Source organism: Sphaerodactylus townsendi, linkage group LG10, assembly GCF_021028975.2.
Source record: "Sphaerodactylus townsendi isolate TG3544 linkage group LG10, MPM_Stown_v2.3, whole genome shotgun sequence".
In the NCBI taxonomy this organism is placed as follows: domain Eukaryota; kingdom Metazoa; phylum Chordata; class Lepidosauria; order Squamata; family Sphaerodactylidae; genus Sphaerodactylus; species Sphaerodactylus townsendi.
Genome location: NC_059434.1, coordinates 82,353,193 through 82,369,977, shown reverse-complemented (window position 1 = coordinate 82,369,977; position 16,785 = coordinate 82,353,193). Strand labels below are relative to the sequence as shown.

The 16,785-nt window shown below is 46.7% G+C and overlaps 1 protein-coding gene across 1 annotated transcript in view; it reads left to right on the top strand.

Annotated features, from left to right (window-relative positions):
- The window catches only part of CTNNA2 (catenin alpha 2), a 542,314-nt gene that overhangs the window by 447,787 nt on the left and 77,742 nt on the right, over positions 1 to 16,785 (top strand). Inside the window, exon 10 of the mRNA XM_048508766.1 lies at positions 1,682 to 1,882. Within this exon, the coding sequence (XP_048364723.1) occupies positions 1,682 to 1,882 (201 nt within the window). The remainder of the gene's footprint in view (positions 1 to 1,681; positions 1,883 to 16,785) is intronic.

The following is a 16,785-nucleotide window of genomic DNA, read 5'->3' as shown; positions in this document are numbered from 1 at the left end:
TCTCTTTGAAAACCTCCAAAGGAGGAGACTCCACCACACTCCAAGCCAGTGAATTCCACTGTCGAGCGGCCCTGATGGTCAGGAAGTTTTTCCTGATGTTTAGGTGGAATCTCTTTTCCTGCACCTTGAATCCATTACTCCGTGTCCTAGTCTCAGAGGCAGCAGAAAACAAGTTTGCTCCCTGTTCGACATGGCATCCCTTCAAATATTTCAAATATTTAAACATAGCTAATGTCCCCCCTTAATCTTCGCTTCTCCATACTAAATATCCCCACCTCCCTAAGCCTCTCCTTATAGGGCATGGATTCCAGACCTTTGACCATTTTGGTTGCCCTCCTCTAGACCCGTTCCAGCTTGTCAATATCCTTCTTGAATTGCGGTGCCCAGAATGGAACACAGAAGAAGAAGAAGAAGAAGAAGAAGAAGAAGAAGAAGAAGAAGAAGAAGAAGAAGAAGAAGAAGAAGAAGAAGAAGAAGAAGAAGAAGAAGAAGAAGAAGAAGAAGAAGAAGAAGAAGAGGAGGGGAGGAGGGAGGGAGGAGGGAGGAGGAGGAGGGAGGAGGAGGGAGGAGGGAGGAGGAGGAGTTTGGATTTATATCCCCCCTTTCTCTCCTATAGGAGACTCAAAGGGGCTTACAATCTCCTTGCCCTTCCCCCCCCCCCGCACAACAAACACCCTGTGAGGTAGGTGAAGCTGAGAGAGCTCCGAGAAGCTATAACTAGCCCAAGGTCACCCAGCTAGCGTGTGTGGGAGTGTACAGGCTAATCTGAATTCCCCAGATAAGCCTCCACAGCTCAGGCGGCCGAGCTGGGAATCAAACCCAGTTCCTCCAGATTAGAATGCACCTGCTCTTAACCACTACGCCACTGCTGCTCCCAGTACTCTAGGTGAGGTCTGACCAATGCAGAGTAGAGTGCTAAAATTACTTCCCCCAATCTAGACACTAGAGTCTTATTGATGCATCCCAAAATTGCATTGGCTTTCTTGGCCGCCGCATCACACTGCTGACTCATGTTCAGTTTGTGGTCTACTAAGACTCCCACTTCCCTTTCTTCCTTCACCATTCTTCCTTCACCACTGAGCTCCGCAAGTACTTCTTCTGTGGAAGAGATCCCTTAGGAATTCTGATAAAATTGCTCCTTCCTTTTCTGCTGGTAGCAGTGCCTTTTGCCAGCAGAAAATGACCTTTGGATCCAGCCTGTTGACCTGTGTAAAGAGAATACTGACCCAAAGAGTGGTTGGCATGTGTTGCCACCTTAAAACAAGGTCCTGGTGGATTTTCTTTGCCTGTAGACGGTGGCGCCAAAATTTAGGAGCCAGGCTTATTTTCAAACTTCCAGGGGGACCTAGCGCCTGGGATTAGCTTTAAAAAGGGCTTCGACAGATTTATGGAGGAGAAGTCGATGTATGGCTACCAATCTTGATCCTCTTTGATCTGAGATTGCAAATGCCTTAGCAGACCAGGTGCTCAGGAGCAGCAGCAGCAGAAGGCCATTGCTTTCACCTCCTGTATGTGAGCTCCCAAAGGCACCTGGTGGGCCACTGCGAGTAGCAGAGTGCTGGACTAGATGGACTCTGGTCTGATCCAGCAGGCTAGTTCTTATGTTCTTATGTTCTTATTTATTGAGCTCTGCCTCAAACGAGCCATCTTGATGAATAATTGCCATGCTCTTTTGTTGCAGAAAACCACATTTTGGAGGACGTCAATAAATGTGTGATTGCTCTCCAAGAGGGAGATGTCGACACGCTGGACAGAACCGCGGGAGCCATCCGTGGACGAGCTGCCAGAGTCATCCATATCATTAATGCCGAGATGGAAAACTACGAAGCCGGCGTTTACACCGAAAAGGTGCTGGAAGCAACAAAGTTGCTGTCAGAAACAGGTGAGCGTGGATGGCAAAACTACTCGACAGCGTTAGATCTATTTGTGCAACTTCTGGTGCAAAGCTCTTCTTCCAACACAGTCACCATTCCTTTGTGTGCGATGGTTTGACAGGCCTAAGCTACATGCCATGCTGTCTGTGGGCATTGCGTATTGCTGGCTTGATGCCCTATCTAGACAGTACTCCCGAGCTTGCAAGTAATTTGGCTTAAAGTGGCTCTGGCCTTTTGGTGGATTTTTGATCTATGTTAGTCCTTTGACAGGTGTTTTTTTTTTTTGCTCTTAAATTGGAGCCATTTCAAAATTATTTATGCATCTGCAAATTAGCTGATGGATATCTTGGGGGCTGCATCCAAAGATCTGTCAGGCCCCTTCTGCACAGCACAGGTAGAGCGGGTTGCAGTCAGGATAAAGTAACTCGCTCTCCTGTTTTCACGTTTGCATGGCTCTATGCAGGCAGCAACTAGAGCAGTGATGGCAAGCCTTTTTGAGACCAAGTGCCCAAATTGCAACCCAAAACCCACTTATTTATCGCAAAGTGCCAACACGGCAATTTAACCTGAATACTGAGGTTTTAGTTTAGAAAAAACAGTTGGCTCCGAGGCATGCGTTACTCAGGAGTAAGCTTGGTGGTAGTCGGTGGCTTTGCTTTGAAGCAACTGTGCATTTGTTCCAATGGGTGAATCATGACCCTAGGAGGGTTTACTCAGAAGCAAGCCCCATTGCTAGCAACTGAGCTTACTCCCAGGTAAAGGATTGAGCTTTTGTTCTTTGCATGAAAATCAGTGGGGTTTAACAGCGCTTAACAGGGTTACCTACACTGCTTCCCCAAAACTTGGTCTTAAGTTTAATGCTAATAATCGAGCCCAGCAGCCCAGGCCAGCCAAGATGTGGGGGGGAGCACTCTATTTGCGTGTGCCCACAGAGAGGGCTCTGAGTGCCACCTCTGGCAGCCGTGCCAAAGGTTCGCCACCACTGGACTAGAGCCTGCAGAAACAATGTGGGTTGCTGTTGCGCCTTCACACGGAGGCACACTTTTTTAAACCTCCCTCTCTCCACTGTGTAGCTATGTGGGCAGGCAGGAATGGACCCCCAAAGCCATGCTGATGTCTTGCGATGCCACGAGATGTCCCTGTGACCCTACGTGGCTATGCAGCTGTGAGGCAGGAACTTTTAAAAAAGGGAAGCGCAGCCGATTAAAGCGCTTCCTGGCCAGCCATTTGCTCGTGAGCAACTGCAACTCAGGCTTTTAAAAAGAGAATCGCGAATAGTGTGATTCTCAAAAAATCCAATTTGGGGACTTAATACGGGACAGTCTTGCTTTAGAAGCCGAATCCACGTGAAGTTTCCCCCTGAACCAAGTTTTTTTACCTTCCACAGCCTGGGTTTATTGGCCCTTGCCAAAGGGGCCCCAGTGGCAACTAGCCACAGTGGCTAGAAAAAAATTGTGGGCAAAACCCACAAAAATAATTCTTTTAACAATGCTCCTGAAACGTTTGGCCAACATTTTAAATGCTTTGTGCAGAAGTGGCCAGAGACAAGCAGAGATGGTGTTGGCCTTGCCTGCCTTTGCGTAGCAGTCTTGGACTTCCTTAGAAGAATCCCATGAAATTATAAACCAGAACTGGCTCTGCTAAACTTTTGAGATTTTAATGAGGACAACCTGGGCAGTTCTGTCAAGAGAAAATGTCTTTAGATTTCTTTTGTCCTGCGCTGAGAAGGGATGGGACTTAAAGACTGCTTGGACATTCTTCTTTTCCTGTAGAGAAATGTTGTGGGGATTAAGCCTGCGGGCCTGCTAGAGCTGACTGTACATTTATTATAGCTCCCATTTCATATTGGGGGTGGAGGGGGTGGGGATAAGGCAAGAACTGAAGTTTTCACTGAGGAGTAAAAAGTACTCTGCACATGCTCACAGGCATATCAAACGAGCCGGCTGCAGCAAGGTAGCTGCAGTTAATTACAAACAGATGCCCAACTGAGAGAAAATGGGTGTAAACATGCATGTGTAGAATATGAGTTTAAAAGGGGAAAAGTGGTTTGAATAATCAAAATAACTGGGGTGTTGTGTAGGTTTCCGGGCTGTATGGCTGTGTTCTAGTAGCATTTTCTCCCGACGTTTCGCCTGCATCTGTGGCTGGCATCTTCAGAGGCTCCTCTGAAGATGCCAGCCACAGATGCAAGCGTTTGTCAGTGATCTCCCCTAGCAACAGAAGCAGCCATACAGCCATGAAGCACCTACAACCTGAATATTCCGGCCATAAAAGCCTTCAATCAAAATAGCTTTTAAAAAAAGATAATCTGATTGTATGACAAATAGCTTGTAAGAAATGTGACCAGAAACTGATTGCAGTAATCATATATCCATGTTCATTCTGTGTTAATGTATTTGATTATTAGAATTTGCTTGTGATGTGTGTAAATACATTAGCTCTCTAGTGCTCAACATTGAACATTAGAAAAGATCCAGGGTTTTTTGTCTCTGTTCTTTTTATTGTTTTATTTTCTTACTGTTTTATCTTATTGTCTCATGTTTCTTTTTAATATTCTTCTATTATGGACAAATAAAAATAGTATGATATTTTTTCCTGGAATCTACACTGATCACAAAACCAGGGCACAAAAGGGTTAGTTCATACAAGGTAGAGGGACCCCCACAAAAGGGTTAGTTCATACAAGGTAGAGGGACCCCCACAGTCATGTAAAAAAACAAGGCTGTAAATTAACCCCCTACCCTAAAATAAGGCCTGCAAGCCAATCTGATGAGGTTCAGAAGGGGCGAAATGGTGAGACCAGTTTTCAGATCATTTATCTTCTCCCTGCTGTTTTCCCTTGTCGACTTGTGACTAAATGCAATCGTGTAGCCAACATTGTGATGATGAAAGTGACAAGTCCATTCCCAAGCAATGCAGGAGTTTCTGTGTACTTGGTTATTCTAAGGTATGCCCAAAAATATAACTTTGTAAATTAACCAAAAGGAGGAAAATGGCCTGATGAGGACTAAATATTCCCCTATAGGCATGGCATGTTGAGAGCAACTGAATGTTACTTGAAGGGGAGAAAGGGGGTGAGGGAAAAAAGACTATCTGCTCAAATCCCTGAGAGTTTAGAATCCTGAAGGGGGAATTTTAAAAGATGGGTTGGGCTTTTCCAAATTAAGAACATAAGAACTAGCCTGCTGGATCAGACCAGAGTCCATCTAGTCCAGCACTCTGCTACTTGCAGTGGCCCACCAGGTGCCTTTGGGAGCTCAGGTGCAGGATGTGAAAGCAAGGGCCTTCTGCTGCTGCTGCTCCTGAGCACCTGGTCTGCTAAGGCATTTGCAATCTCAGATCAAGGAGGATCAAGATTGGTAGCCATAAATCGACTTCTCCTCCATAAATCTGTCCAAGCCCCTTTTAAAGCTATCCAGGTGAGTGGCCATCACCACCTCCTGTGGCAGCATATTCCAAACACCAATCACTGCGTTTACGTTGTGAAGAAGTGTTTCCAACATTCGTGAATCCCTAATTCTTCCCCCAGCATTTTTCAATGAATACCCTGGTTCTAGTTATTGTGAGAAAGAGAAAAATTTCTCTCTGTCAACATTTTCTCACATAAATGCATCATTTCCATAGACTTCCAATCTTATCCCCCCCTCAGCCGTCTCCTCTCCAAACTAAAGAGTCCCAAACACTGCAGCCTCTCCTCATAAGGAAGGTGCTCTAATCTTTCAATAATCCTCGTTGCCCTTCTCTGCACTTTTTCTATCTCTTCAATATCCTTTTTTTTTTGAGATGTGGCTTGAGTAGAGACTGAACACAGAGGGCTCCAAGATGCAGTTAGCCATACCACTGCTTTATATAAGGGCATGACAATCTTTGCAGTTTTATTCCTCAAATTCCTTTCCTGATTATCCCCAGCATAGAGTTTGCCTTTTTCACAGCTGCCATGCATTGAGTTGACAATTGTTCACTCTCTCGCAATTCCTTACACACCCCAGCTTGTTAATAACAAATATTCAACCATGTTCCAAAATTCATGTCTTAAGCTTTGGAAGAGGGGGGATGTTGAAATGCAGAACTGGTATATACCTAAAGACATTCAGAGCAATTCTATTTGGAGGTTCAGCAAAAGATTCTATAATTTTCCATTAATCTCTTTATTAAGAAAAGCAGACGGTACTAAAAGCTTTGAGAGTCCATGAGAATTCAGTATTATGCAACTTAAAAAAAAACGTATTGTTACTAAAAATTCTGGACCAGCATTATGCAACCTTTTGTGCCATTTGGTTTTCATAAAATTAATTCACTGTGATAAAAACACAATAAACTAAATGTGTGGCAGAGACATTAAATACTTGTATGGCATAGTTAATGTGCTCTTTCATAAAGCTCCAAGTGGAACACAGCACTGAGAGCTCCATAGTAAATGTGTCCTTGCCAGAGGCGTATCTTGGAAAAATGTAGCCCAGTGCAAAATCTGAGTCGTCCCCACCCCCTCTATGGCCGGCCGCCCTCCCCCACCATGACATAACAGCGTTTTTTGGCACCAGGTCTTGAAGTCAGTGTATGGATTCAGGGGGAAGGAGGAGAGGTGTGGGGGTGGTTTTCTGCCCCGCGTGACTAAATGGCCGCAGCCTGGGGACATTTGACTTTCCTATCCCCTGGTCTCTGGCCCTTTCCCCACTTACTGTTTGCTGCGTGCTACTTTCCCCAAATAGCGTGTGGTCCAGCGGTAGTGCTCCCGAAGTCAGGGCGGCTGACAGCATAGCTGCTTTAACTCTGCACTGCCTCCACGTCCCCCCCTCCCAGCGCTTGGCGTCATTTCTGGCAGCTGAAGAAAGGCTGGCACACCTTCAGTGGGGGAACCACGACCCAGCGCTTGAGAGGAAATGGCTACACAATGGGAGTAGCGCGCCGCAGATCGTAAGTGGGGAAAGGCCCTCTGCCAAGTCTCCTGTTAGGTTTTTTATGCAAAAAAGGGGGGAAGAGTGAGAGAGAAGGAAGGAAGGAAGGAAGGAAGGAAGGAAGGAAGGAAGGAAGGAAGGAAGGAAGGAAGGAAGGAAGGAAGGAAGGAAGGAAGGAAGGAAGGAAGGAAGGAAGGAAGGAAGGAAGGAAGGAAGGAAGGAAGGAAGGATCTAATTGTTGCAGTGTACTTACAGAGAAGGTCTAATTGCAGATGCTGAATTCTAAACATATATGCATTCTGGTGTTTCCATCCCCAACTGCAAGAATGTGCAAAAATAGACTTCGCCTCTTCCCCCTCCCCCCATACTTTGAAGTATTCTCCTGAAGACTATTCATACTAGCACTTTTTTGTTACTAAGTAACACACCACTTACTAGGACTTCTCGGAATTAGCCAAGTTTGTACCTTGTTGACAAGTACCATGCCAGAGATTGTCAAAAAAAATTTTCTGACATTCTCCTCTCTCTCTCTCTCTCTCTCTCTCTCTCTCTCTCTCTCTCTCTCTCTCTCTGTTTTATGCCTTGATCTCTGATAGACTTCCTTGGACAGGAAGGCAGTAAACTCTCTAAGACACTCCTGGGTGGGGGTGAGGGTGAGGGTGAGGGTTGGGTTTTTAACTTTTGTATATTGGGTTTATGTAACAGGATTTTAATGCTGTAGCTCCATAGACATCCTTTATATAGTTGGGGTATAAATGTAAATAAACGAATAAAGACATTAACAGCCTAAATCTGAAATGTAAATAAATAAATAAAATAAAGAATAAAATACACTGAAAACATAAATCTGAAATCACTAGCCAGGACTGCAACAAAAGAGCAGTCCTAAATAAAAAACTGTCTTCAGTTGTCACACACACACACACACACACACACACACACACACACACACACACACACACACACACACACACACACGCAGACGGGAGGGGGGAGTTTCAGAGTATTTGACAGTCATTTAATATCCTGGCTATGGGAATAACCTGTGGCCGTTCTTGCTACTGCTCACGGGCAGGATTAGACACTGACGTTTCTTTGTGTGTGTGTAGGGTTTGCAAGTGAAACCATTTTGTGCTCCGTTTATTTTGCATTGCTTCATTTTTTAAAATGAGACATCGTTGTAGATCTGGAGGGGAACTTATTTGAATAATAATAGCCAGGGAGGAGGGAAAACTCAGTGCCACCCACTCCCTTAATTATTATTTACGTTTGCCGAGACCGTTTGCGGAAAGCATCTGGCCGTTGAGCTGTGAAAATCCATGTGCCGTGGTATTTTCAAACTATTTTGTAGAGCGTGGAATAGATGATTCCGAACACACGTTTGGAGGCATCTATAATTAGGAGTAAAGTTTTCCCCCTTTTTTATTCCAGGGCAAGGAGTCAGAGAGATTATGCCTGTGGAAGTCTGGGGAAGCAGAATTTTTGAAACACGTTTTTGTCCTTTTGTGCGTACTACAATGTACCTTGAACTGAGATTCTTTGTCTGTTGTTAGATAAAATCCCAGGAAGTTAATCAAGGATAGACAAGCTTCTTATCAATGAAATCCCGTATGTTACCAGTCAAGTTTTGTGCAGTAGAAAGAGCAGGCTTAACAGTCAGAGTTTTCTTTGAAACTGTGGCTCATTCCGCACATGCAGAATAATGCACTTTCAAACTCCTTTCAGTTCTCTTTGAAGCTGTGCGGAATGGCAAAATCCACTTGTAAACAGTTGTGAAAGTGGTTTGAAAACGCATTATTTTGCATGTATGTTACCAGTCAAGTTATAGACCTGAGCCCTCCGGGGGAGGGCGGTCGATAAATCCAATTAATCATCATCATCATCATCATCATCATCATCATCATCATCATCATCATCATAGTGCGGAAGGGGCCTGTGACTATCTGAAAATGTTTAATTTTAAATATTTCGGGGGCGGGGCAATTGATACATTTTACACTGAATCCTTGTTGTTCAGGGGTTTGGGGTGTATTTTTGGATGTATATGTTTGGATTGTTTTCTCATCAATGGCCGCCATAAATTATACCGCTACTACTAGAATACTACTGCTGCTGCTGCTGCTGCTAATGCTGGTCAGGAAAGTATGAGTTTGAAGGAAGTGGAATGAGCTAAACTGGAAAAGGAGAGCCTTGCAAAGTCTTAATTTAAATATGATCCTAGCGGGGTGGAAGAAATTAGCTGCACCAAGTGCCATGTCTAAACTTGGGCTACAGCATGTACAATGTACCTGTTGTACATATAATTCATTTATTACCCATGTAACACTTTGCAGCTGGATTTTGCTGTGTGGAATAACAAAATCCACTTGCAAACAATTGTAAGTGGATTGAAAGTCATTATTCTATATGTGCAGAAGGGGCCAAAGAAGAGAAGAGCTTTTGGCCCCCTTTCTTTGCCCTCTGTCGACCTTTTCAACCCTCTTAATTCTTAATTGGCTGCCAAAGGATGGAAGATAAGCAAAGATAAGGTGGGTGGGAGTCCTGTGTCCAGTTCTGGTCGCCGCATCTCAAAAAGGATATTGAGGAGATAGAAAAAGGGCAACGAGGATGATTGAGGGACTGGAGCACCTTCCCTATAAGGAGAGGCTGCAGGGTTTGGGACTCTTTAGTTTGGAGAGATGACGGCTGAGGGGGGATATGATTGAAATCTATAAAATTATGCGTGGGATAGAAAATGTTGACATAGAGAATTTTTTTCCATGTGCATTCGTTTCCCGCCCAAGGACCGGCGCAGCAGCTGCATCCTTGCCACAGCCCCGCCCAGGAATACCCCGCCCCCGGAATGCCCGGCCACGCCCCCATCGTGCCCCACCCATCTCCATTGGTGCTACGCCACAGTTTGAATCTCACCCCCATGGGAACCTGTTACTAAAATTTTTGGATCCCACCACTGAATAGCAGGAGATCTCCAGGTGCCGTGTGGAGGTTGGAACCCCTGTTGCTAAACTACAGAGGGGGTCTGGAGTTCCAGAATTACAGCTGATCTCCAAACTAAAGAGATCAGTTCCCTTGGGAGGAATATGGCTCCTCTGGTTAGAAACAAAGTAGGAGCGGGGGCTCTCATGCAAGCCACCTGCTCTCCACTCAATAACCATCTGGAATATGTTGCTTTTAGAAAGATGTTACAGATCACAGTGAGAATGTATTGGAGGCCCGCTGAACACTGAAAGCCCTCTGATAAAAGAGGATGATGAAAAACCCTTTGTTGCAGGCAGACTGAGAGAAGATCGGAGACGAGCGATAGAATATCAGCCTTTTGATTTAAAGAGTGAGAAAGTACGGCTGGTGTATGATAGGAATCTGAGCGGGAGCAGGAAAATGAAGGAACACAGGAGCAAGAGATGGTAAATAGGTCTGAAGAGATGTTTTCTTACACCCTTTGACCTTTCCGTCTCTGTTTGTGTTCCTTTACATTTCTTTGTGATTTCCGTCCCACAGCTGTAATATTATTATTATGATTATGTTTGATATTACAGCTGTCAGCTCTTTAGCTGGTTGTTGGCCTTTCCTTACAATTTGAGCCTCACCCAAAGACCTGGGACATTGTAATGAGTTTGAGTTTGGATTTATATCCCCCCTTTCTCTCCTGCAGGAGACTCAAAGGGGCTTACAATCTCCCTGCCCTTCCCCCCTCACAACAAACACCCTGTGAGGTAGGTGGGGCTGAGAGAGCTCCAAGAAGCTGTGACTAGCCCAAGGTCACCCAGCTGGCGTGTGTGAGAGTGCACAGGCTAATCTGAATTCCCCAGATAAGCCTCCACAACTCAAGCGGCAGAGCTGGGAATCAAACCCGGTTCCTCCAGATCAGAGTGCACCTGCTCTTAGCCACTACGCCGAAGAAGAAGAAGAAGAAGAAGAAGAAGAAGAAGAAGAAGAAGAAGAAGAAGAAGAAGAAGAAGAAGAAGAAGAAGAAGAAGAAGAAGAAGAAGAAGAAGAAGAAGAGGAGGAGGAGGAGGAGGAGGAGTTTGGATTTATATCCCCCCTTTCTCTCCTGCAGGAGACTCAAAGGGGCTTACAATCTCCTTGCCCTTCCCCCCTCACAACAAACACCCCGTGAGGTAGGTGGGGCTGAGAGAGCTCCGAGAAGCTGTGACTAGCCCAAGGTCACCCAGCTGGCGTGTGTGGGAGTGCCCAGGCTAATCTGAGTTCCCCAGAAAAGCCTCCACAGCTCAGGCGGCAGAGCTGGGAATCAAATCCGGTTCCTCCATATTAGATACACGAGCTCTTAACCTCCTACGCCTCTGCTGGCGTAGGAGGTATTCTTGGGGATCCCAGCAGGGCTGCCTTCTGAATCCGACAGGTGTTGATTTTGTCGATTTGAAGATGTTTCAAGCGCTGCCCTAACGTTTTCGGAATGGAGTCCCTGGTTCCTATTACCACTGGGACGCCCCCAGTTGGTTTGTGCCATGGTCACTGCAACTCAATGATGACGGTGATGATGATATATATGCTGCTCTCTCCCATGGGGTTCAGAGCAGCTAACATTTAATAGATTAAAATAAGATACATTAATAAATTAAAATGCAATCCACTAAAACCCCACGGCTGGCAGCATATCTCACAACCACCCCCCTCCTTTCCTGAAGAGAGACTGGCTGATGTTATTGTAGGAGGCCAATTGATGTGAGGCCTCAACCGAATGCCTGGCGGAAGATCTCCATTTTACAGGCCTTGCGGAACTCTGTCAAGTTCCGCAGGGCCCTAATGGAAGTAGGTAGAGCATTTCACCCGGCTGGACTGCTGCTGCAGCGTCTTATGTAGCTGCCAGGGCCCACCTTCCACAGGTGTCCCAAATGAGGTGGGTGGGGAAAGACTCTCCCTCCCTCTCTCTGGCCACAGGTGCAGCCGCAGCTCACCAGGTCTGTGGGCAGGTAAGCAGGCTCTGTCAGTCTCTGGCCCCTTCCGCACAGTGCAGAATAATGCACTTTCAATCCACTTCCACAATTGTTTGCAAGTGGATTGGCTATTCCACGCAGTAAAATCCAGCTGCAAAGTGCATCGAAAGGGGATTGAAAGTGCATTATTCTGCATGTGCGGAAGGGGCCAGCTGTATGTTAATAGCACCTTTTCCCTGCTGCGTGCACGCAGATAGTAGCCTCAACAGTAGTCAGCCTTTCTACATTAGAACTAAGGGTTCCTCTATTTTTCTCTCTTTCTCACAATACTAGAACCAGGGGGCATTCATTGAAAATGCTGGGGGGAAGAATTAGGACTAATGAAAGGAAACACTTCTTCACGCAACGTGTGATTGGTGTTTGGAATATGCTGCCACAGGAGGGGGTGATGGCCACTAACCTGGATAGCTTTAAAAAGGGCTTGGACAGATTGATGGAGGAGAAGTCGATCTATGGCTACCAAACTTGATCCTCCTTGATCTCAGATTGCAAATGCCTTAGCAGACCATGTGCTCAGGAGCAGCAGCAGCAGAAGGCCATTGCTTTCACATCCTGCATGTGAGCTCCCAAAGGCACCTGGTGGGCCACGAGTAGCAGAGTGCTGGACTAGATGGACTCTGGTCTGATCCAGCAGGCTCTTTCTTATGTCCTTATGTTCTTATTGCAAAAGATCAAACTTTTCTTCAAGTGCCGCTTTCTCATTATACTCCCCCCTTAAAAAAATAATGCACAGCACTTCATTACCGCTTTATGCCAACCATGAAATCACAAACACGTATAAAGCCAAATATTTGCGCATTTCAGTGAGGTTAAACTGCAGTCTCTTAATGAGAGAGAATAGGGCCCTGAACAGAGCTTGACATCTTCGGAATCTTTTCCCTGTAATTATACATAATGCCGGATTTCTTGCCACCACGGGCTAAAGAAGTTGAACTCTAGGTTACATCTTAGGTTGCCCACTGTTTTGTAGGCTTTAATGCTTTAATTCAAATGCACATTTGATAATTAATGGGTCAGTTGATGGCAATGAGCCATCAGATAATAAAGGGGTGTGTTTATCTTTGTGAAATTTCAGGAGCCCTTCTCCTCCTAGAGTCAAGTCCAGGGGCACATTAGTGTGTTTGTGTGTAAAGTAGAAGTGACTCTTTAGCCCATGAACATAAAGCTGCCTGCGTAAACTCATATTTCACCTGGTGTTAAGGGTAGATGAGGACATAAGAAGATCTCTGCTGGATCAGACTAGTGATCCCTCTAGTCCAGTGGTGGAGAACCTTTGGCACTCCAGATGTTATGGACTACAATTCCCATCAGCCCCTGCCAGCATGGCTATTGGGCTGATGGGAATTGTAGTCCATAACATCTGGAGTGCCAAAGGTTTGCCACCACAGCTCTAGTCTTTTATATAATGGTCAACCAATTCCCCGGGGTGACCAACAACAGGGCAGAGAAGCCAAGGCCTTTTCTGATGTTGTTACCTGCCATAGTGAGTCAGAGGATGGCTGCTTCTGAACATGGAGGTTCCCTTTAGTCCCTATGATTTAAGAACACCAGAAGAGCCCTGCTGGAACAGACCAAGGGTCCATTTAGTCCAGCAACCAGCCTCACACTTTGGCCAACCGGCTTCCCTGGAGGTTCAACAACAGGGAATAGAGTTCGAGGCCTTCCCCTGTTAAGAACGCCAGAAGAGCCCTGTTGGATCAGACCAGTGGGGACCATCTTGTCCAGCATCCTGTCTCACACAGTGGCCAACCAGTTTCTTCAGTGGTCCAACAACTGGGTATAATGTCCAAGTTCTTCCCCCAGGGACGTAATGCCCACAGGGATAGGGGGATCAAATAACCCAAGGGCAATGGTGAGGGGGGGCGCAAAATCACTCCCACCCTCTCCTCCCCTGCACCAACCTGGCTCAAAAGAGCTGGGTCGGCACAGGGGAGGCTCCTAAAGACAGCTGTGCCCCCCCATCCAAGCACCTCCTTCCCTCCCCAGGCTCTCAGGGGTGGGGCTCGGGGAGGGGGACGGCTCGGATGTAAACAGCAGTGGCAGGCCGGCTCCTGGGCCACTCACCATGGTGCCCTGCCCCCTGCCCCCCACCTCCCTGCAGACTGGCTTCTGCCTTCCCCAGACAGGGAGACGGGGGGGTGGCAGCTCGGGGGATGGCTCAGACGGGCATCACGGCTGCTGACCAATCAAGGAGCCAGTCATCTGCTGCAATGTCCATCCAAGCTGCCCCAAGCCCCGCCTTCGATCCCCGCCCCCAGTGTAGTGCGCGCGGGGGGGCACCCAGAGCAGATGTTGGCCCCGGGTGCCACTCCCCCTAACCTTAACCCAATACGCCTCTACCTTCCCCTGTTAAGAACACCAGAAGAGCCCTGCTGGATCAGGCCAGCGGTCCATCTTGTCCAGCATCCTGCTTCGCACAGTGGCCAACCAGTTTCTCTTGAGAGTCAACCGCAGGGCATAGAGGCCAAGACCTTCTCCTGATGTTGCTCCTGAATGTGGATGTTCCTTGAAGTCACCAGAGCCAGGAGCCATTGATAGACTCTCCTCCACGAATCAATCTAATCCCCTCAAGCTGCCTACGCCTGCGGCCATCATTATATCCCCCGGCAGCAAATTCTACATTTTAATCACTTACTGTGTAAACGAGTGTTTCCTTTTGTCCATCCTGAATTTGTCCATCCAGCTTCACTGGATGCCCTTGACCAGATAGGCATTCCTTTGGCTGTGTGACCGCTACTCTTTCCTTGATCCTTTCGAGCCGGTTATCTTTTCGAGAGAATGCATGCATTGCGGTGAGAGCTTACTCCGTTGGCTTAATACGTGATTTATAGATTTGCTGAATTCCAACCCCCCCTCCCCAAATTGGTCTGACCAGCAACCAGCTACAACTCCTAATGCTCCATTCTAAAGAAGGATTATGCTCGCGCGTCTGGTTTCTCAACAGGACCCTTGCGTGATCCAAAGAAGTCAACGCCTGGCCGCTTTGAGTCAGCGCAAAGTAGAAGGGTACAAAAAAAAAAAAACCCCAACGCAAATCCCCGTTCAAAACAGAGTTGAGAGTCTGAAGAAAGAGATAGATCAGCATGCAGCCCCAAGGTTAAATCGTGCTTTAAAAAAAAATAGTTGTGACTGCTGTACAAAAAAAAAAGCACGCTTTGCAAAGCGTTAAAGAAAATAATAAACTGCCGTGCACAATGGGAACACGTGGGCACAATTGAATGTGATTCAAAAGGCTCTTTGCATACAGTACATACAAACAAGTGGCTGTTTGGAAGATCTCTTGGCGAGAAGCGGTATGGAAATCTCGGACGGATTAAGACCTTGCGAAAGAGAAGGGGAGTTAAATGTAAACTTCCCCCTCTTCGAGAGAGAAGAAGGTTACTTTGAAGACACCTTAGAACACGGCTGGCATTGTGTGTGATGTAATTAGTGAACAGGGTGTCAGCAAGAGAGTGGGGTTCATTGAATTTCAGGGCTTTGGTGCAGGCAACGCTCACAAGAAACAACGTGCCGAATGACCTGAATGCAAGTTTTCAATGCAATGAGAGCCAATGTGGTGTCGCGGTTAAGAGTAGGTGGATTCTAAGCTGGAGAATTGGGTTTGATTCCCTGCTCCTCCACCTGAGTGGCGGAGGCTTATCTGGTGAACCAGATGTGTTTCCGCACTCCTGTATTCCTGCTGGGCTAGTCACAGTTCTCTCAAAACTCTCTCAGCCCCACCTGCTTCACAACGTGTCTGTTGTGGAGAGAGGAAGGGAAAGGAGCTTGTAAGCCACTTTGAGAGCAGCAGTGCCATAGTGGCTAAGAGCAGGTGTAATCTGGAGGAACCGGGTTTGATTCTCAGCTCTGCCACTTGAGCTGTGGAGGCGTATCTGGGGAATTCAGACTAGCCTGTGCACTCCAACACACGCCAGCTGGGTGACCTTGGGCTAGTCACAGTTCTCTCAGGACTCTCTCAGCCCCACCTACCTCACAGAGTGTTTGTTATGGGGAGAGGGCAAGGAGATTGTAAGCCACCTTGAATCTCCTTACAGGAGAGAAGAATGGGGTATAAATGCTAACTCTTCTTCTACTTTACAGACTTGTATTTATTATTTATTATATTATTGGGGGTTGAGTCTGGGAAGAGACCTCAAGGGGGGTATAACGCTACAGAGGCCAATTCCCAAAGCAGCCATTTTCTCTAGGGGAACTAAGCCCTGACATCTGGAGGTCAGTTCTAATTCCAGATCAGCAGCATGTGGCGTAGTGGTTAAACATGATGAACTCTACCCCGACGGACCACATTTGTTTCCTCACTCCTGCACATCAAGCTTTCTGGGTGACTTTGGGCTAGTCACAGTTCTCTCAGGAACTCTCTAGCATGGAGGCAGGTAATGGCGAACCACTTCTGCAATACCTCTTTGAAGAGTTTAGAAGAAGAGTTTAGATTTATATCCCCCCTTTCTCTCCTGTAGGAGACTCAAAGGGGCTGACAATCTCCTTGCCCTTCCCCCCTCACAACAAACACCCTGTGAGGTGGGTGGGGCTGAGAGAGCTCCGAGAAGCTGTGACTAGCCCAAGGTCACCCAGCTGGCGTGTGTGGGAGTGCACAGGCTAATCTGAATTCCCCAGATAAGCCTTCACAACTCAAGCGGCAGAGCTGGGTATCAAACCCGGTTCCTCCAGATCAGAGTGCACCTGCTCTTAGCCACTGCTCTTAGCCACTACGCCACTGCTGCTCCCTCTTTGAGCCCCTTTGAGTCTCCTTACAGGAGAGAAAGGGGGGATATAAATCCAAACTCTTCTTCTTTGAACACTTTACAGGATGTCCGTAAGTCCGCTGTGGTTTAATGGTATGAACACACACCCCATGGGAATATTAAATGCAGTACCATTCTAATCCTGATAGGCCTAGCACTGTTCAAGGAAGTGATGATGAAGCTAAGGGGGGAAAGCCCCATAAAATATTCTCACATGGCACATTTGTAGAGGGGTTTTTGACCCTCAGAAGAATGTGTATATCAAAATCCATTTACCTTCTCATTGGCAAGCTTTGGGAGAATTTCTGCAATCGATGGG